Here is a 23,513-nt window from a genome sequence, read left to right on the forward strand (position 1 = left end):
CTCTTGTTGCTTGGGGGTCCCTGGGTCACCCCCAAAGGGTCATGCAAGGGACTGAAGCCATGCTCCCTCGGTACCACATAAAATTTTGCTTCGCTTCCAATTTACTCTATAATTTCACCATACGAAAAGCACCGGCTCCTCTTTTACAGCATTAGGTTTCTCCATCTCTCTCGCCGAGCATGGGCAGGGTGAGCAGGGGCTGGGGTCTTCTCAGGGAGATCGCTGGCAGGTTCTGTTGGGGAGAGGGAAAAGGTTTCAGGGATCTGTAAATTCATCCCCACCCCTCTTTGGAGGGCACTGGGTGTGGATATGAGGGCTGCACTAGGGGTTCCTGGGGCTGATGGGGTGGGATCCTGGGATGCTGGGGGTGGAACCTGCAGGGAAACTGAGGCAAATCCTCCCTGATGCATGGAGATGAACAGATTCCGGCATGGAGGCCCCTCTCTATCCCCCCACCCCATCTGCCTGGGTGCAGAAGAACAGCTCTCAGTCTTACTCCTTCCCTCTCAGCGACAAATGGCAGCTGCCAGACCCCTCTGTCCGGTGGTCCTGGTCCCCCCAGGTGCTCACCAAGATGGGGGTGTGAGGGAAACCATGCTCCTGCTCCAGCAGACGAGTGCCAAGCTCCTGCTTCTCTCGTCCCCACCTCCTCGCCGCCTCCTTCAACTGGGACAGACCCAAACCAGGCTGGATCTCTCCAAGGCATGGGGGCTAGAGGTGCTCCCCAGCATCAAGTGGGGCATGGGAAGGAGATGCCCACCTGCCTCTCCAGCACCCTCCCACGGGCTTGTGCCTCCTCCAGCCTGGCCAGCAGAGACAGCTTCTCCGCGCCCCTGAAAACGCCCTGCGGGCCATGAGACAAGCAGGAGTGGGGAAAAGCAATGCAGAATTATCCACCCTCCCCACCCATGCTCAAGGCGGGAGCAAGCCATGGGGTGGCTGTTGCCCCGTGGAGTCAGAGATGCCACCTGGGTGATGCCCTCAACATGCCAGGTCCCTGCCTAGGAATTGCATTTGAGGGGGTCACGGCTCTACTCCCCATTCCAGTCCTGTGCCCCCCTCCCCGGTCTCACCGGCAAGGCTAGGGGCTGCGGGACGATGGGGGATGAAGGCAGGGGAGGCCTCGCCAGCTCTTCTCGCAGCCTCTGGTTCTCAGCCAGCAGCATGGCATACACCTCCCTGGAGAGGACTTCACCTGTGGGATGGGGTGGTGGGGCCACTGGGACGCGGCCTACACTCACCCCATGCAGAGATGGGGACTAGGAGCAAACCCTCACCTTCTCCACACTCAGGGATGAGTGTTGGAGAGCTCAGGACCAGCGCTGATTCCCCACCTCAGACCATCCCATGGTGCAACCCATCAGAATGGGGAGGCCACCAGTGGAGCACAGCAGCTGTATATGGGTTCCCCTCTGAGGGTCCTCATCACTTCTTGCACCCACCTGCCACCTTCCCAGTGCTCCTGCCTGCCCTGGCAAGCTTCTCCTGCAGCACCCGCTCCATCGCCTTGATGACCTGTGTAAGAGAGCAGAGATGTCCCCATGCCACCAGCTCAATGGAAGGCTGTGGTGAGCATCACATCTCCCCAGCCATCATGGTCCTGGGACCTGGTAGCATTCACGGAGGGGTGGAATGGGCCAGAGGGTCCAGTCTGCTCTACAGAGCCTCATGATCCCCAAACTGTCCCTCTCACCCCCACCTCACTTCTCCTCAATTTACTTTCTCCTGCTGCCGCACTGTCTCCTCCAAGCCCTTTGCCTTGGCTGCCTTCTCCTGGCACCTCCTCAGTGTGGCTTGCTGTTGCTGGTGAGCTCTCTGGAGCAGCACCAGGTCCTTTTCCCGGTCGTTCTTCTGCGGGGAGGAAGGGAAAAAGCCCCCAGGGACTTCCATGCTAAGCCTCAAGCCTTGAGGCAACTGGGAGAGCCTCATGGTGGGGTGGGTGGGGAGGTCTTGGGGCTCACAGGATTTCTTGGTTATCAGGGTACTGTGATGCTCCCTCTGCCACCCTCCTGCTCCTCCACCCTCATCCCATTCCTTGACAGTCCCCGCCCTCTCCTCCTGGCATCCATACCCGGATCAGCTCATTCTGCAGCTGCTGAACACGGTCCTTCAGCCTCCTCATCTCCCTTGTGTTGGCCACCAGCTTGTGCTTGAAGGTGGCTGCAAGGGTCCATGCCACTTCCTCAGCATCTGCTCAGGGGATGATGTGGTCCCCTTTGCAGTGCGAGGGATCCCCTAATTTCCAACTCCTGCCCCCGTCCCCATCACGCACCAAGCCTGTCCAGCAGCTCCTCCCGGGTCATGACGTCCAGGTCCATGTCGGCAAGCAGAGCATGGCCCAGCTCCTCCTGTGAGGCCAGGCTGCGCCGCAGGTGCCCATTCTCCACCTCCAGGCTGGTGACATGCTGGCGCAGGGACAGGATGTCCCCTGCCATCCGCTTCAGAGCCAGATGATAGTTGCCCACCTCCTGCTAGCCCAGAGCAGAGCTGCTGGCATCCTGCTGCCAGCCTTGGCTTTCCCTGGCACCAAGAACTCAGCCAAGGATGCTTGTCTTGAGGGTCAGACCCACCATGGAAGAACTAAAACATCCAGATTTTCTGCTCCTGTTGCATGAATCTATCCTTCTCTTCCCCATCCATCCATCCAACCATCCATCCATCCTTCTCTCTTGACCTTCCAAAACTTCTCTCCAACCACTCACCTCTCCCTCCACCCAGCAGACCTCTCCCCACAAATTCTCCATGTCTTCCTACCGCCCCCCTCTGGGGGAAAAAAACAACTCTCCCAAGGATGTGGGGTGGTGCAGTGTTGGAGCTGGGGGTCACCCTCAAAGTCTGAGCCTCACAAGGCTTTCCAGGTCTTTAAAAGAAAGGAGTTGGTGAAGAATAATGGAAGGATGAATGTTTTATACAGATGAGCCTGGGTTTTTTTCAGCACCTGTGTTGGTCTTGCCAGGTGATGCTGGAGGGAGGAAATAATTCCCCAAAGGTTTGCATCTTCTCAGGCTGACCCTTCGGAATCCCTCCCTGCCACACTGGGCTGCAGAAAGGATCCTGGCAGCAGTGACCTTGGCCAGAAGGAGCCACGTGCCTCCAGCTCCCCTGACTCCCAGCTCCCAGCCTTGGGGCTGGCCTTGGTTGGGGGGGGTGGGGTGGGGGGTGACAGACACACAGGGTACGGGAAGGGGGTGCAGCATCATCTTACAGCCTTGGGGAATGGGGAGAAGGGGGGGTAGGTGCAGCCAGAGGCTTGGCTGCTCCCTCCCCATCTGCCCAAGAGCTGTCTCCTCCAGGATTATGTTCATTCTCAAGATAAAGGCTCCTTTAGCTAAACACAAGGGCTGACCCTCCCCTTCCCCTCACCAGCAATGTCCTGCTGACAGCAGCCTGGCTTCGGTCCCCACGGGAGCCAGGACCCACCTCGGGGACAATGCTCTTCTTCCCAGTGTCCCCAGTGTCTCCTTCGATGTCCCTGGTGCTCACAGGCTCCTGCTCATCTCCAATGACATCCTGGGACCTGTGGAGCAGAGAACGCAGGGACACCCTTGACCAGCTGCTCCTAACAGAAAAAAAAACCACTAACAAAGTCTTGGCTGGGGAATCCTCCATAGCAGAGAGGAGACTTTTCAGGGTGAGAGAGGGCAAAGCAGGTGCTGGTGGGGATGGGAGCGCAGGGAAGGTAGAAAGCTGGAGGAGATGAGGCAGAAGATTGGCAGTGATAGGGCAAGAGGAGAAGCTGCTGGGAGAAAAGTAGGGAGAACAGAGGAAGGAGGAACCCCTCCCAAGGAAGATGAGAAGGAGGGGGTTGCAAAACTGGCTTGGTCCCCATACCCCCACTTCTCCAACAATGCTCCCGTCCTGTGTGGGAACGGCTGTTTTCCAGGTAAGATGCTGGCCACGGCATCAGCTGCTGGGAGGGATGCATCATCTTGGTGAAGCTGGCAGGAGACATCAATGCAGAGGGTGAACACGAGGAACAGGCTGGGAAAATCCCTCTGAGAGGGGAAGCAAGTTCCTTCAGCCTCTTCCTCACAGCCAGGAGCAGCCCTCTTGCCTTCCACCTGAGGCAAAACAACTTTGCCATTATTCAGGGTCAGGATCCAGTTCTGCCTCCAAAACCTCTGCCATCTCTGGCTGCAATTCTTCAAGCATCCCCTTTTGGGATGCAACATGGTGTGGCCACAGGACTGGAAGACCTCCTCCTTTGGAGTGGGGATAGTTAGAGAAATCTGGCTTTGAGCATAATTTCATGGCTGGACCATTAAGCCACACAGCCTCGAGAGGAAATTTGGCTATGACTGAGACAAACCCCAACCAGGTGCTGTCCCTGTAACAGAAACTGCTGGTGACTCCAGCAACAGGGTGATGTCCTCATCCCCACCCACTGCCACCAGCACTCACAGTGGAAGAGAAGGGTCTGTAGTACAGCATCATTCCTGCTCCTGGGTGCTCCCAGCAGCCAGCCCTGCCTGCCGGCAGGTTGCCAGGCTCTGCCAACCCCAAACAAACTCCCCAGTGGTTTGGCCACCCCCAGGAAACATTCCACCCCCACGGTGCCACCCAAACTCCCAGCCAGAGGACTTACAGTGATGCCAGGGGGTTGTAGCATGAGGAAAAACTCTTCTTCCCAAGCCCTTTCTGCTGGCAAAGGGATTTCTGTGGCTCCTAGCAGGCTGGCACGCCAGCAGCTGTTGCTACAACACAACCTTCCTCTTAGCAGCTCCTCCCTACAGCAGCTCGGTGCCTAAAATCACCCAGCTGCACCCTGATGGGTGCAGGCAGCTGGCTCTGCTGCTTCTTGCACCTGCATCTCTTCCCCTTTAGCATCCCTCTGACTGTCTCACATCCCATCGCTGCTTCCAAAGCTTTCAGGGCCAGCAGGCAGCTCCTGCAAGCACTCCCTTTGAGACACCAGCCCCTCACTGTCCCCAGCCCTCCCTCTTGGTCCCCAGCCTCACTTGGGCTGCCATTGCCTTATCTCCTGCTCCCAGCAGACCCAAGGAGGTGACTTTGTGGCACCCAGTGTGGCTGGGTGACTCCAGCAGTGAAAACACCTCATTTCCATGCCTTGGATGCAGGCATGGAATTGCTCTCTCCTCTCAGCATGATCCTCTGATGTTTCAAACGCTCAATTAACTTCTGAGGTTGCTTGTCTTGGAGATGCTGAGCAGCATCAGGCTTTGGCTCTGCTATGGAGTTGGACTGGTCTCAAGCAGAGAATAGTTCACTGATCAAAACTTGCTTTCATCCCGAGATAGAATTTATAGTGTATTAAGGCAAGAGATACTCTGCTCCAACTGCTACTCCAGTCCTGTCCCTCTTTGGGGGTGCCCACAGAGACTCTTATGCCTCCCACCTGCTGCGGCATCCGGCATCCAGCTCCCCTTTGGTGTTTGTTAAGAAACAAAGAGGCTGGTGTCTGCCAATGGAGCCCCTTGATTCCTTGTCCCATGCCATCAATTTTTCATCAAAGAACCTGTGGGAAGTGTGCAATTATCTGTTCCATCAATAATGCACAGGACTGCACTTGGCTCGCCCTGGCTGGGCAGCTGCTTTCTCTGCCTGCGCTGGAAGGTGCTGGGTTCAACCATGGCTTTTCCTGCAGAGCCGAGCCTGGAAAACCATCCCCAGCCTTTAATGCCAACCACAGAAGTGCAACAAACATGATCCGAGGGCTGGAGCACCTCCCATATAAGGAGAGGCTGAGAGAGTTGGGGTTGTTCAGTCTGGAGAAGAGAAGGCTCCAGGGAGACCTTCGAGTAGCTTCCAGCGCTGAAAGGGGCTCCAGGAAAGCTGGGGAGGGGTGGCAGTGGTGGCTGCCCCATCCCTGGAGGTGTTCAAGGCCAGGTTGGATGGGGCTTGGAGCCCCTGATCCAGTGGGAGGTGTCCCTGCCCATGGCAGGGGGTTGGAACAGGATTGGCTTTGAGGTTCCTTCCAACTCAAACCGTTCTGTGATTCTATGATCCTAACACTGCTCAGACTCCCACCATCCCTTATTTCTGCCCAGACTTCTCCCAGCATCCCCCAGTGCCATCTCCAGGGGCAGGGGCAGAGTCAGAGTTATGAGTATTTAAACACACTTTTCCCTACACCTCCTGTCTCAAATCCACCTGGAGAGAGCTACATCTCTCCTTCCTGCAGGGGTCTGGGATGAAAGGCTGAGAATCTGCGTCTGAAAAGATGGAAGCTTTGAAACTCCTGGTGTTCACTATTTATTTTTTCATATTTTTTTCCTATCCTTTCCAAGCTTCTGAAGCTTCTCTTGCCTTTAGAGTCTTTCATCCACCCCGACAAGCCGCCTCCCTCCTTCCCATATTTGCTTGACCAAGATCTTTTTTATTTACTTAACAAATTGCCCTGAGATGCTTTGATGTATCTGATTAGCTTCGACTGCTGGAATCTATTCATCTCCAGACAAGCAGCACAGAGTAAAGCAAGGTGGAGGAGGAGGAGGGGGAGCTAGCAATAAACCTCTGCAGGAGGCAGGAAGGGTCAAAAGTAGCTGAGAATTGTGTGTGTCAGATGATTTTGCATCCACATGGTGTGGTATGACCCCATTTCTGGCTGGGGGCGGGGACAAAAATGCAGCCCGGTGAGAGGCTGAGGACTGGCCAACTTGTTTCACTTGTGAGCACGAAGGTATTTGAGTCCCTGGCAGCGCAGCAGCCTCTTCTGCAACACAATCTCCTTGCAGCTCAACAAATAACACCTCCCCAGATGAGTATTAAGCCCAATTCCTTAATTGTTATGAAGATGGGATAAGCTCAGATTTACATATCTAAGAAGAGAAAAAGCAGCAGCTTAAGGAGATCAGAGCAGGGAAAAAAATCCCATTTTCCCCTCTTTTCTGTAACAAAAACTCACAAAGCCATTGGGAGATAACGACGTCTTCATTTTCTTTGCCTGGTGCCCTTATCAACCTTACCCATCCCCTTGGGTCTTGGGTACCGCATGGGTCTGATCAGGGATCGTCCCACTGGACTCAGTGCTGGTGAGGCTGCACCTCGAATCGTGGGTTCAGTTTGGGGCCCCTCAGTCCAAGAAAGACATTGAGGGGCTGGAGCTCGTCCAGAGAAGGGTACAGAGCTGGGAAAGGGTCTGAAGCCCAGAGGTTCTGGGAGCAGCTGAGGGACCTGGGGCTGTTTAGCCTGGAGAAGAGGAGGCTGAGGGGAGACCTCATCGCTCTCTGCAGCTCCTGGAAAGGAGGTTGGAGCGAGGTGGGTGCTGGTCCCTTCTCCCAGAGAAGAGCGACAGGATGAGAGGAAATGGCCTCAAGTTGCACCAGGGGAGGTTTAGATTGGGTATTAGGAAACATTTCGTTACTGAAAGAGTGGTGAAGCCCTGGCAGAGGCTGCCCAGGGAGGTGGTGGCGTCTCCATCCCTGCAGGGGTTCAAAAAGTGTGTAGACATGGCACTTGGGGACATGGTTTAGTAGACATGGTGGGGTTGGGCTTCAGGTCCCTTTGGGGAAATACAGAGATTTTTAACCTGGCCGTGTCCCACCCACTCTGGTAGGACGCACCAGCCGGCGAAAGGCAGGAAATAAACGGTGTTTTATCTGATTAAACCAAGGTTGAACTCCCTTCCCATGCATCGGGGCTAGTGGGGGGAGCCGTGCTGAGGGGAGGGTGGGTGGGGGGATATTAGCCGAAGCATTACAATTCAATTTAAGAGTTAATTGGATTGCATTGAAAAGCGCTTAATCTGAGCGGAGTTCGATTTAATAGAGACACCACATCTTCTGCTCCCTTCCGCACCGGGATGATGGTTTTAGGGGGGGTGATTACTATCGCTATTGAGCTCCGGGCCCAGCTGCCGGCTGCTGATACCATGTAGAACAAGGAAATAAAAGCCTCTGAATTACACTGGGTAATTCAAGGGGGGCAAGATGCTCCGTGTAGAGATGACACCTCCTCATTCTCCCACCCGCCTGCCTGCTTCTTCAAGATAAGGCTGAAGAAAGCAGTCGTGCCACCAGCAGGGACCGCGATTCCTCTGCGAGTCGCTGCTGGTTTACTTTGCTCAAAGAAAAAAGAAAAGAAACGGGGGGGGGGCGAGGTGGGGGGGTGGGGGTGGAAAAAGAAGAAAATTGACAGCAAGGAGGAGGTGGGATGACTTTGGAGAGCAAACTCTGTCTGAGTCAGCTGCTGGCTCCTGGGAAATGATTCTTCCCGCATCCCACTGTGTGGGGCTGCTTGTGGGAGACATGGGGACAACCAGAGTGATGTCCCCAAGTGATGTCCTGATGCCTATGGTGACCAGGGGGAAGGGGACACAGCAGAACCTCCCAGGATGGGTCAGAGCTTGCCCCAGTGCTGTTGTTCACTCGTGACCAGGGGAGAAGAGAGGAAGGGGAGGACAGCAGAGCCTCCTCCTCCCAAGATGGGTGGGTCAGAGCATCCTTTAGTGCTGCTGTTCACCCGTGACCACAAACCAGGACCAGACCTAAAAAAGCCCCCTCCTGAAATCAAAAAATGAGGGAAACAGGTTCCGGCTGTTACGCTAGGTTCCTGCTGAGTCTTTGAGAGTTTTTCTCTTACTAGGAAAACGCCTATATCTGTGTTTTAAGTTAAACAGGTTTCTAGCAACTTGGGATGTGAAGAAGTGGAGAAATATTCCCCCTGCGCACTGCCCCCACCCCAATACCAGTGGGAGCCTTGGCAGCTTCTCAAACAGCCTGTTTCCCAATTATACCTTTTAAAACCTGTGCATGGGACCTGAGTTAAATACCCTCCCTTGGCCCCCCACTTTTTAAGTGCCCTCAAAGAATTTTCATGCCCTGGGCTTTGAAAAATAAGTGGCCGCAGAAGGCTCAGCCCTGATGACAGGCACTGTGGTGACTTGTCCTTGGCCCGGCTGGTGGGTTATTGCTGGTGCAGTGGCCATCCATTTTCATGTTTCCTTATGTATTGACTCGATTTGCTGATAAAACACCCATTGCATTTCAGCAGCGAGTGTAAATCCATCAACACCCCAAGCCACTGCACCAAGAGCATCCAGCGGTGAGCAGCACCCGCTGCCCTGAGCGCCCACCCCCTTAGCACCCAACCACCGAGGATTTCTCTCCAGCCAGCAGGTCCCAGCCTTCATTAATTAGCACTGGGAAAGGCTGAGAGGTCACTAAACTTGGTGGAGAAACCTTTGTGGGCTATGTTCACCAAGGGTTTAGCATTGCTGCCAGGGCTGGGCTGGAGCAGGACTCACAAAGGTGCAAACATGCATTTTAGAATCATAGCGTGGTTTGTGTTGAAAGGGATCTCAAAGCCCATCCAGTTCCAACTCTCTGCATGGGCAGGGACACCTCCCACTGGATCAGGTTGCTCCAAGCCCCATCCAGCCTGGCTTTGAGCCCCTCCAGGGATGGGGCAGCCACCACTGCTCTGGTCCCTGCCCCTCCATCACCATCCACTGCCCTGTAAATACCTTGTCCCCCTCCTTGCCACCCCAACTCGCCATAAAGAAAACATTTCCAGCTGCTTTTACTCTCCCCCAGCCCAGCTGGGCTGGAAGCAGGGATATTGCAGGCAGTTTTGGGGTGCCTGTGAGACTTCTGCCATGCCCTATGTCCCGTTAAGAGCTTCTCCTCTGCTTGTGACTGCAAGTCACCCCATCCATGCCCTGGTCCAGAGAGGTTCTTCTCCCTCTGGACTCGGCACTGGTGAGACCGCTCCTCGAATCCTGTGTTCAGTTCTGGGCCCCTCACCACAAGAAGGATGTTGAGGCTCTGGAGTGAGTCCAGAGAAGAGCAACGAAGCTGCCGAAGGGGCTGGAGAACAGGCCTTATGAGGAACGGCTGAGAGAGCTGGGGGTGTTTAGCCTGGAGAAGAGGAGGCTGAGGGGAGACCTCATTGCTCTCTACAACTACCTGAAAGGAGGTTGTGGAGAGGAGGGAGCTGGGCTCTTCTCCCAAGTGACAGGGGACAGGACGAGAGGGAATGGCCTCAAGCTCCACCAGGGGAGGTTTAGGCTGAACATTAGGAAAAATTTTCACGGAAAGGGTCATTGGTCCCTGTCCGAGGCTGCCCAGGGAGGGGGTTGATTCACCTTCCCTGGAGGTGTTTAAGGGACGGGTGGGTGAGGTGCTGAGGGACATGGGTTAGTGTTTGATAGGAATGGTTGGACTTGATGATCAGGTGGGTCTCTGCCAACCTGGTGATTCTATGATTCTATGATTCTGGTGTCACACAGCGGGGACACCAGGGGAGCCCCCTCAGTGCAGCATCTTCATCCACTAGGCTTGGCATCACCAGAGCCAGAAGTGAATTAAATGAAAGAGGAAGCAAATTGCTGAATCCTTCATTTCCTCGAGAAGGAAGATGGGTATAAATATCACCTGGGGGTCACATTATTTATGGGCCTCTTTAATTAATTCGCTTAATCCTGTGTCATGGGCATGCAGGGGGGGAACCCACCCAGCCCAATGCTACTGACCCATGGGTGCCCAGCTCACCCCAAACCTGACCGAGCCTCATCTGGGGCAGAACGGGGCCCCCGCATCCCAACCCTGCGACCTCGTGCCTGCATCCCAGCCTCTCCCTGCCCTGGGAAGAGGAGCAGTGGGAGGGTTTGGGGGACCATGAAAGGTCTTGGTAGGGCTTGGAGGCACTTGGCAAGGTCCAGTGGGGTTCCAAAGAGCTCAGTGGGGGTTCAGCAGGGTTCAGAGGGCTTGGTGGAATTCAGGGCTGCTTGGCAGGGACTTGCAAGGCTTGGGGAGGCTTGGTGGGGTTGGGTGGCATTTGAGGAGCTCACTAGGGGTTTGGTAGGATTTGGAGGGACTTGGAAGGGTTCAGGGGAATTCAGCAGGGCCTTAGAGGGGCTTTGTGGGTTCAGTGGGGCTCGGGATGGGGTGGTTCATGGGGTTCGATGGGGGCTCAGGTGAGGCTCAGCAGCGGTCAGGGGTCTTGGGGGAGTTTGGAGGGGGCTCAGCAGGGTTGGGGGAGGCTCGGCAGGGCTTGAGTGGGCTCAGAGGGGGTTGGGGTTCGGTGGGGCTCGCGGGGGGGGGCTCAGCAGGGGCTTGGAGGGCTCAAGGGTACTCAGCAGGGCTCAGAGGGGGCTCAGCGGGGTTCGGAGGGGCCTGGGGGGCTCGGCAGGGCTTCGGGGGGCTCGGCAGCACGGCGGGGCTGGCGCTAGATGGGGCTGCAGCTGCACATGGGAGCTTGTCTCTCGCAGAACGCTCAGCCGCGGCATCATCTTTACCCCTTTCAGCATCTTCACCCCTTGCAGCATCTTCATAATCTGCAGCATCCTTGTCCCTTGCAGCATCCTCAACCTTCCCATCCCCCGAGCCCCTTGCAGCAACCTCACGCCTTTGCATCCTCACCCCTTGCAGCAACTTCTCCCCTCGCTGCACCTTCACATCTTGCAGCACCTGCTCCCTGCGCACCAGCCTTTTGCCTTGCAGCACCCTTGTCCCTTGCACATCCTCATCCTTCTCATCCCTTCTCCCCCTTGCAGCACCTTCTCCCCCTGCAACACCTTCTCCCCATTCACCATCCTTTTCCCTTGCACATCCTCCTCTTACTGATCCTCCTCCCCTCCTCGCAGCACCTTCACCCCTTGCAGCATCTTCTCCTCTTGTGGCACCTTCTCCCCGTGCACAATCCTTTTTCCTCGTGGGTCCTTATCCTTTGCATCCCCTCCTCCCCTCCCAGTACCTTCCTCTTTCACATGTCGCTCGCATCCCCCTCTCCCCTTGACCTTTGCAGATCTCACTCAACAGGCACAGGAGCCCCCACCTTCCCTGGAGGTCACCCAGCAACTGGAAATGCGTCCAGCAACAGGGCTTCAATGCTGCTGGCAGGCAAGAAATCCTGCCTAACTCACCAAAACTGCCTGTTTTTCCACCCCAGGGTGTGTTTTGGGGGCACAACCTGCATGGCTGGACTCTCATCTTCTGTGATGGACCACGTGCAGTGCTGGGAACAAAATGCCAGCAAGGCAAAACGATGGCATTTACTTCTCCCAGCCTCACAAGAGGCCCTGTGGCTTGTGAAAACATCGACAGGTCGGGGAAATACAGATGATTGGGAGCAGGGAAAGAAAGGCTTGGAAGAAGAAGCAAATGTTAGAAGAGGTTGGAGAAAACGCCCCCCTAATCGTTAAGTGCTGCTAGTAAATTATTCATCGCCTGGTAAGAGAGGCACAAATCTATTCAGCGAGAGGGCAGAAGGGTAGGAAAACACAGTTAGGCTGAGCCCAGCGCAAACCTCAGCCTAAGGTCATCAAAAATCAGCCCCAAACCTTGGCAAGGCTAAGGTGGAGTTTTATGTCCCGGCACAAACCTGCACGGCGGCTTTTTTACCTCTGTGTGACCAGGGAAAGGTTACCCCATCTCCCATAATATTCCTCATGGCTTTGTTTTCCTTGCTTCCCCCCCCCCCCACTTTTTAATGAAGGCATTAACGAGGAGATGCGGAGCAGGACCTCACAAGCCGCAGGGTAAGGGGTTTGATCAGCTGGAGCGGAGTGGGAAGAAGTGACAGGACTGTGATCAGCCGAGTGCTCCCCCCCAGACTCCACTGCGGGGCGGGGGGCTGTCATATCCCAGCTCCCTCCCGCACGCACGCTCCATTAGTAGGGTGTCAGCCCTGATTCCCGGGGCTGTCAGGAGATGGGTTTGCCGGGGCTTTCCGAGCAAATCCCCTGCATTGCAATGCAAGCGGAGTGAAAATTATTTGCGCTTTAGGGGGAAGGAAAAAGCAAAAGAAAGAAAATGGCTGTCAGATGTTGATGTGGGGGGAAATTATAATCCTACCAGTAAAACTTTCTAGCATTTTTAGCCAGAGAAAGGGCAGGGCAGGGTGTGCCCAAGGCTTCTACAAACCTTTTCTGGCCTCCCCAGCTCCAGTTATCCTCCTGGAAGCATCCTTGAAACCACTTCCCACCCTCCCTCACTTTATCATAGAATCATAGAATCACTAGGTTATTCTGTGATTCTGTGATTCTGTGAAAAGACCCACCGGATCATCAAGTCCAACCATTCCTATCAAACACTAAAACATGTCCCTCAGCACCTCGTCCACCCGTGCCTTAAACCCCGCCAGGGAAGGTGATTCAACTCCCTCCCTGGGCAGCCTGTTTCAGTGCCCAATGACCCTTTCCATGAATTTTTTTTTCCTAATGTTCAGCCTAAATCACAAGGATGCTCTTGTGAGGATGCAGTGAGGTGGATTTGAGGTAGCTCGTGGCATTGATGCAAGCAAACAGCAAAGCCAGGGGTGAAAACACATCACACAGAGCATGACATGATGCCAGAGCTGGATCCTGTGTGGGTCTGAAGGGTGTTGGGGTTTATCTGGAGCCCCAGGGCCGTGTGGTCCATCAGTTTTGGACCTCGCATCCTTATCACATTTAAGCTGTGCCATGGTACCTGCACCTGCACACCCCATTACAGGTTTCTATTAGGCTGGGAATAAAGCAGCTGCTGTGGCTATGGGAAAGGAAGCAATAAAGCTCAGTGGATTGGAGGAATTAAAACAGCTGGAGGAAAAAAAATAGCTTTTCTGTATTTTTATGGTTGTTATTTTATTGCTAATTTTCTTCCTGCTTTGCAGCTTGAATCGCAGGGAGAGGGGCTGAGTTGAAGGTGGGGTTTGGGCAGCCACTGACAAGGAAATAACCAGTCCTTTGGGTGGCTCAGGGCCTCTCCACCCCACTATTTAATAAGCAGAATTGGGGTTTAATGACCTGTTATTTTTAAAGCCAGATGGCTTAAAGTACAGGAAGATATTAAGACCATGAAAGTTGGGTTTGAATTCATCCAAGGGCTCCTTTTATCAGCACAAAAGGTTGGAGGAGGAGCACAGCTGCCTCTTTTTTCCTGGAGCCAAAAGGTATGAGCTGGAGGTGCCTGGGGTTTCCAACGTAATGCAGTGGTAATAGGAGAGAATTTGCTAAATGGATCTGGGATTGAGCAATTACATTGAAGCTGGTGCACCCAGGCTGCTCCAGCAAGTTCTACCCCCAGCAAGGTGATGGGATTCGGTCCCCACTCCATGCCCTGTGCCACCCCAAAACAGCTGGGAACAAAGGATAGAGAGGTACAATACAAGAGATTATTGCTACTACTAGGCTATGGGTAAACCCCACGGCTCCCAGCAATATATAACTTGGAAGAGGTATTAAAATTCAGGATTTAGGCCCGTTTTTCACTGTTAGGAAGCATGATGCACGTCTTCACAGTGGTTGGCAGGGTGATGCTGCAGCCTGGGTGTTGGTGTGGTGTTATTGGCAGCCCTCAAGGCTTCTTACCTGGCTATAAAATGGATGCACAGGGGCTGCCTGCAGCTCTTCGCCCCTCTTGAATCCATCAGTGATGGCAGAGTCCAGGCTGGGGAGGGCAGCACTGCCAGAAGGGGTCAGGAATGCTGCTGGTCTCTGGGGAGGGAGAGGCAATGGTCTGTAGGACAGAGGGATGCAGAGACAGCGGAAAGGAGGCGCCTGGCCTGAGCTGCTCCCACTGCTTATTCCCTGTCCCACCATGCGTGTCCTCTATCCCAGTATCTGCAATCCCTGTCCCAGCATCCGTATTCCCCATCTGCCACCGGGACATGGTGTGATGGGAGAGAGTTGGGTTGACCACATCCATCTCATCTTTGCAAGGTGCAAGGGGAGCTTTGGGCAGAGAAGAGGTCTCTGGGGTGAACCAGTGCTGGACCAACAAGTTGAGGAGGAGGAGGAGGAGTAGGAGGCGAAGGCAAAGGCAAAGGTGAAGGTGAAGGAGAAGACGGAGGAGAAGGAGAAGGAGAAGGTTAAGGAGAAGGAGAAGGAGGAGAAGGCGAAGGAGAAGGCGAAGGAGAAGGCGAAGGCGAAGGAGAAGGAGAAGGAGAAGGAGAAGGAGAAGGAGAAGGAGAAGGAGAAGGAGAAGGAGAAGGAGAAGGAGGAGAAGGAGGAGAAGGAGGCAGTTCTTTGCGCTGAAGCCTGTGTTGGTGGAAATAGCAGGTCTGTGCCCATCTCAGCCCATCTCTCCCATTCCCCAGGTGGGCAGGAGTTGCTCCCCAGGCCCTGTGGGTGCAAAGGGATGCTAAAAGCCACTTCTCTGCCTGAAGCTGCCCCTGAGTTTAGTGCCTGCTGGGTGAGGCACCTCCAGCACACCAGCAGCTCCTGCCAGACCCCTGCCAGATGCTGCCGGCAGCAGTAATGTGATTTCCCTGCTCCTCATTTCCCGCACCCGGCTCTGTGTGCCCTGCTCTCCTCCACCCAGCCTGGCTTTTATAGACTCCCCTCTAATCCAGTTAGAGGGGGAAGTCGGATCTAATGGAATAAAGGATGGAGTCCGCAAACTCCTCGCTACCGCCTGCGATGGCAAAGGCACGGAGAGGGACCCTTGCTCCATTCCAGTCACCCCAGCTCCCAGTACTGGGGCAGGTTTGGCTGATGGGGATCTTGTCACTGGGATCCTTGCCTCGAGGCACGGCACCCACCCATTTTCCCACCTGAGAGATGGTGACTGTGAGCTGGCAAATCCTTGATTTGCCTCCCCACCTGACAGATGCTGCCTTTACTTCGCAGGCGGAGCAATCAGGCTGGACACCCTCTCCAAATTGGCTGCGGGCATGGGCAGCGGCAAAGTGGCCTTCGCTGGGTATTACTCCGTGCCTACGCCTGGCCTCGCCTCATTAGTGCGGCTAATGAAGGCAGCGAGCATCCATCCCCCTGCAGCAGGGGGGATGATGAGGTATCCGGGGGCCCCTCCGTGCCCTTCCCCATCGCTGCCTCATTGACACCATCAGCATCATCATCCCCTGTGCCGCCGCATTTCATTACGCCGCCGGCCCTGACGTCAAGCGAGCTCCTCCAGCATCAAAGCTGGGGTGAAGATGCCCCCCGCCCCACCACTCTCCCTCCTCCCTGGGGGAACAGCATCATGCAAAATGCAACAGTTTAGGCTTTGCCTGCAATTACCGGGGCCGGTGTTACAGCTGCTGCCCGCCACGCTGGAGCGATGGCCAGCGCGGCCTCATTGCCCGCTGGAGAGCTGCTCGCCGGAGCGCACGTGCTCTTAATTCAATTAGCACTGCCCTGAACGCTCCCTTGGGATCAGCGGGCGGAAACCAACAAATTCTCCTTAACAAAGACATTCTCTGCTCTTTTCCACCCCCCCAGTTCCTCGCTGCTTCAACTCTCCCCAGCTAAGGATGCTCCTGGCTGGCAGAGATGCTGTAATGCCTCTTGTAATCTGCTATACAATAAGGGGAACAGGGGATGTGTTTGATGGACAGGTGTCAATCAAGAGCTGGCAAGAAAGAGCTCGGCTGTGCCCAAAGTCCTCAGAGCCTTTGAACCCTCAGTGCATTCGCCCTCACCGAGAGAAGATGCTCAAGCAGGGAAGGGTGATGCTTCCCCTGACCAAGCCTTTCACCACCTGCAATGTGATTTGGGGATAAAATAATCTGATTTTGGTGCTTGTGGAGGGTAAACTTGGCCAGACAGGCTGCAATAACGGGAAACACATGGTGATTCCCCCTTTGCCAACCAATTGTAAACCCATTTTGTTTTGATTCCCCATTTCCCAACCAATTATAAAACCTTATTTTTGTGATTCCCCCTTTGCCAACCAATTGTAAATCCATTTTTTTGTGCCAGCGTAACAGGGATCTGGCTGCCAGGCTGGCATAGTGACAATTTACGCCCTAGTGCTGTGACAATTTACTCCAGGCACCGATCTGCTTCTGGTTTTAAATGGCAGCAATTACATAAATTAAGGCTGTTTAAGCAATGATATAGCCAGCCTGTTGATTTTTTTTCCCCCCCTTGCCCAGAAAAACACAGCACTTTTCATTTTTTTGCAGAGGCTGCCACCACATGCCAGCACATCCCCAGACCCCATCTCAGGTGACGTGACCAAGGGTGCTCAGCAAAGTGGGTGGCAGAGGCTTGAAGTGACCCCGAAGGTCCCATGTGCTGAATTAATGGGCTAAGCGAGGTGGGGCTGTGCCAAAACAAAGCATAAACCAGGGCTGATTAATAAACAGGGGTGATGAATAAATCCCTTAGGAATAAAGATTCTTTCAGTGTACACTTTCCAGCCCTTTTCTGGGGCTCAGCATCCTCCAGGCACATCCCACTGACCCTGCAAATGGATTTGCCGCTGGCTGCCGTGTGGCCAAACTCATCTTTCCTCACTGAGGCACCCAATTTGGGGTGGAAAAAGAAGAATGAAGGGAAAATAGGAGCCCTGCCTTGAGCCACAAGCTGGTATGGAGGTGGGTGAAACCAGTTGCAAGTTTTCTCTCTGCAACTGTTTTTCAGTGACAGCCAGTAATTTGCTAAAACGCCAGCATTTTGCTGAAGTCTTTGATTTCTTTGTCTCCTTGACATGATCAAAGTCTTTTGTTCTTGTTCGGGGCTCGAAAGAGAGAGCAGAGGACTGAAGGCAGAAGGAGAAAGGGCTGGGTGGGGGCAAACTCGGGGGTCTCAGTGGCTTTACAGAGGGGGGCAGCCCAGCATTGCACTTTCCCTTGGATATCACAACTCCTGTTTGCTCATCTCTGGTGTTGGGCCTCTTGGCTTTTAATAAAACAGCCTCCAGACCCTTTCCCCACTGCTGATACAAATGTAGCAGTGTATTGAGACCCTGCAGAAATACCAGGGGTTGAGTCCTGTTTATAGGGAGCCCCTTATCCCTAGAAAACTCTGCCACTGAGGGTATTTTCCCAGCATGTAGAGTCGATGTGAGCATCCAAAGCCAAGCTCAGGAGCATCCAGACCTCTGGCAGGAGACGGTAAAATCACCAAAGAGCAGCTGGGATTTATACCCGGTTCCAAGTGTGCCGGGGAGTGCAGATGGCCCAGGGTTTATTTAGCTGCTGTTTGTCATAAAAAGCCCAACCAATCTAGGTTATGCATTTTCAGCTCTCTATGTTAAAATAAAAAACACTAAGAAAAGAAACGAGAGCTCGGTGAGTCTGTGCTGCTTTGCCATCTGGCTGGAGAGAGCTGTGGGGAGAGAGTACAGGGCAAAAGAGGCAGGGATGCTGGGGCTCATTGCACCCTGGTGATGGACAGGGATGCTGGGGCTCATCACCCCCTGGTGATGGACAGGGATGCTGGGGCTCCTCACCCCCTGGTGATGGACAGGGATGCTGGGGCTCCTCGCGCCCCGAGGACAACCCTGGTGTGAAGGGTGCCCAAATGCCTTACCAGGTCCATTCAGGTCCTCTGTTGTCTTTGCTTTTTGGTCCCCACTTGTCCACTTCTTGCAGTCCCAAAGCCAAGCTCAGGACTAAACCATGAGCTGAGGACTTGGAAATCCAGCCGTCAAGCACCCCTTGAAGCCTGGGACTGCCCAAAGTGGGAGAAGAGAGGCTCTGCCTCTGCAGCCATGGCAGCAGCTTGCCTGCTTGCTGGGCTGTGTTTTTGGGGTGCTGAGGATCACAGCCAGCCAGCTGGGGCATCTTCCTCAGAAAATCCTGACCTCCAGGCAAGAAACAAAGCCCTCTTCAAAGCCAGGAAGAGCCAATCCTGCCCTCACCCTGCTCAGCAGCAGCTCACTCATTGATTTGCATCGCTCCGAGTCCGTCTGCCCAGGCTGCCGCTGGATGAATTAACGAGACGTGGAGCCCAAGGCTGGCTCTGGCGCTCCTGTTTTTTGTTTCCACTCCCAGCTCTTACATATATTAAGGGAGGCAGGGCTGGAGGGGGGGAAAGGGAGAGGTTCGGGAAGAGTAGAAAAAAAATTACAGCTCCCAGATCAAAACAATAATCAGCTAAATGAATTCCGCAGCATTTTCCCGCATGACTGCGAGTGATAATTTAGTGCAGCAGCCAGCTGGAAGCAAAAGGATTAATTCTGCACTTAGTGACACCCATGTGAATAATTCATCACATGCAGACCCCTTTTCACTGACCCCCCCCCCGGCAACCACTCCAAAGACCCCCACCAGCCGGTCCCCGGCCCTCTGCGGCTTCCCTGGGGATGGGGGTTCACGTTCACCAATGCAGCATCCAGTCTGATCCCAAATTCACTTTACGGATAGGGTTTTTTTTGCAGATGGGAGTGGAATCTGCTGGCTGCAGTAATTAGATTGGTCAGGCTGGTGGCCGCATCCTGACCTGCCCAAGATCTGTTCCTGCAGCCAAGGTCAAGTAGGTTTCTCCCTTTCCCCAGGATGAAAAGCCACGAAGTTCCCTCCCTGCTGTGACATCTCTAGGGACCACAAATGCTGAAGGATAAAGACAGCAGGACGTTTGCCACTGTGGTTAACCAGCCTGGCCCTTCTCCGCATGGAGACAGTGAACAGCTTGTCCCAAACACCCTGCCCATGCCCTGCCTGTCCAGCTGCCAGGACTGGATGTGATGGATGCACGAGGACAAGAATGACACTGATGTTCCCAGCTGCCCGGTGGGGCAATCCAGAGCCCTAAGACAAGAGGCACAAGGGATAAAACCCAGATCCAGCCCAGCTGATCTCTGCCTGAGGGGTTTGGAAAGAAGGTGGCAATTCCAAAGAGCCCTCTCCTGCCCTAACTCCATCCTCATCAATCCCTCCCTAACTCCATCCTCATCACTCCCTCCCTTCAGAGTTGCCATTCCCAGCATCTCACCTCTGATTGAAGGAGTTGCAGGCAGAGCCCCACAGTCGGGATGGCCCCAGATGTAGTTTTGAGGTCCGTGCCCTGGGGAGGCAGAGGAAGGGTCACAACCTGTGCTGCCCTCTGCATTTCTGCTGGAGCTCTGGTGGCTTTGGCATCACCCAGATGCCATCCAGGGCCCTAGGGCTGTGGTTTGGAGCAGGGATCCCCACTTCCCATGGGATGCTCTGGGACTCTACACCAGGCTGCCCACCTGGCCGCAGACATCCCTCCCAACCACGCCAACAGCTATAAGTACCATCACCCACAGGTACCATCATCCACAGGTAACATCACTGTGCCACCCTGCCCAGCATCATCCAGCCCTGTTCACTGTCTTTATCAATGACCTGGATGAAGACATCGAGTGCTCCCTTAGCATGTCTGCAGACGATATTAAGCTGGGGAGAAGTGTCGATCTGCTGGAGGGTCGGGAGGCTCCAAAGGGATCTGAACAGGCTGGACCGCTGGGCTGAGACCAGTGGCATGAGGTTTAACAAGGCCAAATGTCGGGTCCTGCACTTGGGGCACAACAACCCTGGGCAGCTACAGACTAGGAGAAGTCTGGCTGGAAAGCTGCCTGGAGGAGAGGGACCTGGGGGTGTTGGTTGACAGCGACTGAACATGAGCCAGCAGTGGCCCAGGTGGCCAAGAAGGCCAATGGCATCTTGGCTTGGATCAGAAACGGCGTGACCAGCAGGTCCAGGGAGGTTCTTCTCCCTCTGGACTCGGCACTGGTGAGACCGCTCCTCGAATCCTGTGTTCAGTTCTGGGCCCCTCACCACAAGAAGGATGTTGAGGCTCTGGAGCGAGTCCAGAGAAGAGCAACAAAGCTGGTGAGGGGGCTGGAGAACAGGCCTTATGAGGAACGTCTGAGAGAGCTGGGGGTGTTTAGCCTGGAGAAGAGGAGGCTGAGGGGAGACCTCATTGCCCTCTCCAACTGCCTGAGAGGAGGTTGTGGAGAGGAGGGAGCTGGGCTCTTCTCCCAAGTGACAGGGGACAGGACGAGAGCGAATGGCCTCAAGCTCCGCCAGGGAAGATTTTGGCTGGACATTAGGAAAAAATTTTTCACGGAAAGGGTCATTGGGCACTGGCAGAGGCTGCCCAGGGAGAGGGTTGATTCACCTTCCCTGGAGGCGTTTAAGGCACGGGTGGACGAGGCGCTGAGGGACATGGGTTAGTGATTGATGGGAATGGTTGGACTCGATGATCTGGTGGGTCTTTTCCAACCTGGTAATTCTGTGATTCTATGATTCTGTGATTCTATGATTCTATGATTCTATGATTCCATATCCCTCAGCTCACCTGCACAACAAGGCCATCCACGCGCATCCCACCATCCTGTGCCACCAGCTCCCGGAAAACACGGCTTGTGAGGGGCAGCACTGAGTATCCCACGGGAAGGAGGGTGCCTGGAGCATTCCATACTGGAAAAGGGACAAGAGAAACCGGCTGAGGACATGGCAGACCAGGACCTATGCCTAATCAAACCCAGGGATGAGGGAGAGCATCCCAGTGGGGTTCCCAGACTCACTGGCTTTGTGTGGATAATACTCAATCACCAAGGCGGTGTCTTCAGAGAAGATAGTGGCCACATCTCGGCCTTGGAAGAGGAAGGAGGTGTCCCAGGTTGGTTGTTCTGGGGGCCCAGCTGCTCGAGACATCTTAGGAGACAACAGGAAAATTATCCTCCAGCTACCTTCTCTCTCTAGAGATAAATAAGCAGAGAGATAGGAAGGAGAAGGAGAGGTGGAGGTAAAGAAAAGCACAACCTGTGCAGCAACATCACTTTTCTGGCTCAAAAGCAACCCTGAATCCCAGTTGTTTGAACTGGCTCTCACAGGGCTGTTGAGCTTGGCTGCTTCTCTCCAACTAATCCCTGCCAGCATCTTCTCCCTCGCAGAGCCAGAGAAGAAAAACAGCACATGGACCAACTTCATCATGCTTAAAAACATGATGGGAAGAGCCTGGAAGATCATTTGTACTCACTCCAGGGTCAGCTTTTTGATACCTGCTGGGCAACCCAATGCTTGCCCTTGGGAAGGGAGTTTGCGGTGATATATGGACTCCAAAAGCCTGCTTAGCAGGTTTTTGGGTTCCATAGATCATCGCAAACTCCTTTCCTAAGTGTGAAGTCCAGGTCTTCCAACTGATATCGAACAGTGGGCAGCATGTTTGTCCCCAGAGCCGTGAGCTGTCATTAGAAATGGCATCAGCCCAGCCCCGCCAGCTCTTCAAAGGTCAATCTTAACACTGGCTGCCCAGTACCAAGCAATAATTGACAACGGCTCCGTTTTAATGCTGTTACTCCATCCCCTCAGCCAGCATCGCCCAGTGGGGACGAGATGCTGATCGGCTTTTCTGCATCAGCACATTTCTGCTTTGTCGGGGAGGGAGGAGGAGAAGGCGAGGCAAGGGGGGGGTGTCTCTGTGCTCACGTTTGGAGATGCTAATGGGTATTACGCACCTTGGAGACCCACAGAGGTGCATTACCCAGCCCTGGGGGCTGTCAGCAAGGGGAGTGCAGGGTTGAGATGCTTCAGAGCCTGAAAAGACCTCCACGATGGGCTGCATCGGGCAGCACTCTTAGTGCTGGCTCAGCACCCGGCTGGCTGTCTTGGCTGGGAATTTGTCGGGGGCTCCCCAGCATAAGTGGAGGTTTTTAGCTGGGATGCTGCTTGCTTTGACTGCAGGGAGCTCAGGCCGTGCCTGTAACTGCTTAGGGAAAACCCACATGGACTGGGGTATCTCCAACAGCCAGATTTGGCTCAACACCCTCCAGCCACCTCTCTGCTTTCCCAGCCTGCGTTCCGGCTCATAGGGCTGTTCTGTCACCCTCAGAAAGCCTGATCTGGGGGGAAAATCTCCAGAAGAACACTGAACATTGCCTCCAGTTACTTTTCCTGGCATTAAGGCGCTGCGAGATGGCACCGTTTTGGACGCAGCAGGGAAAGGAAAAGTCAAATGCAGGAGCATATTGTTAATTTGACCCCAACTGTCGGAGGTTCATGGCTCCTCTGACTGGGACAGGGATGGGAGATGACGTTCCTGCTTTCCCCCCTGACATGAGGGGTTAGGGGGGAGCAGGATTCCTCGCCAGGGCCAGGCTGTCTCCCACTGGCTGGGTGGGACAGATGGATGCTCCGTGCGGGGGCGTCAGAGCCGATGCACTGATTTGGGCAGACGTCTTGGCAAAACAACTGCCCCTGCCCAGGGCCACCTGGAGGAACACGACAGAAGGGGTGGGGAGAAGGATGAAGGAGACGCCTTCGTCCTTAGTTGCTAGCCCAGCTCATCTCCCATACAAAGCCTCTTTCAAAGGCAGCATTGTTGTCGCAAGCAGAGGCAGAGATGGCCAAGCACGCAGCATCTCTCCTGCCTTCCCAAGGGATAGAAACATCCCGTGGTCCTCAAGGCTGCCAGCCTGGTGTATGCAGACCCCAAAAGAGCAAATGAGAAGTTTCAGTAAGTGGGTTAAGCTGGAGGATCCTCAAGGCAAAGAGCCTGAAAGGAGATTTTGTTTAGATGGGGCCAACACCACAAAGGCTCGAGCTTGGTGCTGGGAGGCCAGGTGCAGTGTGGTTTTCTGTAGGAGGCACTGCCTGGTGCCCATGCACCCCACAGATTGGTCATCGCCACCAATGTGTCCAAATCCATCTGTTTTGGCGAGAAAGGGGCTGTTGACCCAAGGAGAACACCCAAGGAGAGCAGCCAACACACTCGCACGTGGCTCTGTGCAGGTCTCTGTTAACTCCTGACCAGGAAGTCCAGGTCTCTGGGACCACCAGCCAGGCAGGGAAGGGTTAACCACCCCGGAACCCCAAAACCCCCTAAGAAAGAGGGGTGCCACTACCCTGCTGAAGGTGAACTCAGGCACTGTTGTCTGTAGACACTGATGGGAACTGACAGGCGAGAGGACATGCTGGGCTGGCAGAATTAT

General features: G+C 54.5%; 1 protein-coding gene across 1 annotated transcript in view; it reads right to left on the bottom strand.

Annotated features, from left to right (window-relative positions):
* Positions 1 to 25: 25 nt before the first annotated feature.
* Positions 26 to 23,513, bottom strand: part of CCDC33 (coiled-coil domain containing 33) — a 50,660-nt gene continuing 27,172 nt past the window's right edge. The window contains 15 exon segments of the mRNA XM_069867044.1: positions 26 to 145; positions 147 to 285; positions 375 to 695; positions 765 to 844; positions 1,074 to 1,195; positions 1,443 to 1,515; positions 1,720 to 1,851; positions 2,072 to 2,160; positions 2,273 to 2,468; positions 3,364 to 3,517; positions 3,832 to 3,938; positions 14,252 to 14,377; positions 19,547 to 19,618; positions 20,879 to 21,000; positions 21,108 to 21,237. Of these exon segments, the coding sequence (XP_069723145.1) occupies positions 26 to 145; positions 147 to 285; positions 375 to 695; positions 765 to 844; positions 1,074 to 1,195; positions 1,443 to 1,515; positions 1,720 to 1,851; positions 2,072 to 2,160; positions 2,273 to 2,468; positions 3,364 to 3,517; positions 3,832 to 3,938; positions 14,252 to 14,377; positions 19,547 to 19,618; positions 20,879 to 21,000; positions 21,108 to 21,237 (1,983 nt within the window).

Source organism: Phaenicophaeus curvirostris, chromosome 12 (assembly GCF_032191515.1).
Source record: "Phaenicophaeus curvirostris isolate KB17595 chromosome 12, BPBGC_Pcur_1.0, whole genome shotgun sequence".
Lineage (NCBI taxonomy): Eukaryota > Metazoa > Chordata > Aves > Cuculiformes > Cuculidae > Phaenicophaeus > Phaenicophaeus curvirostris.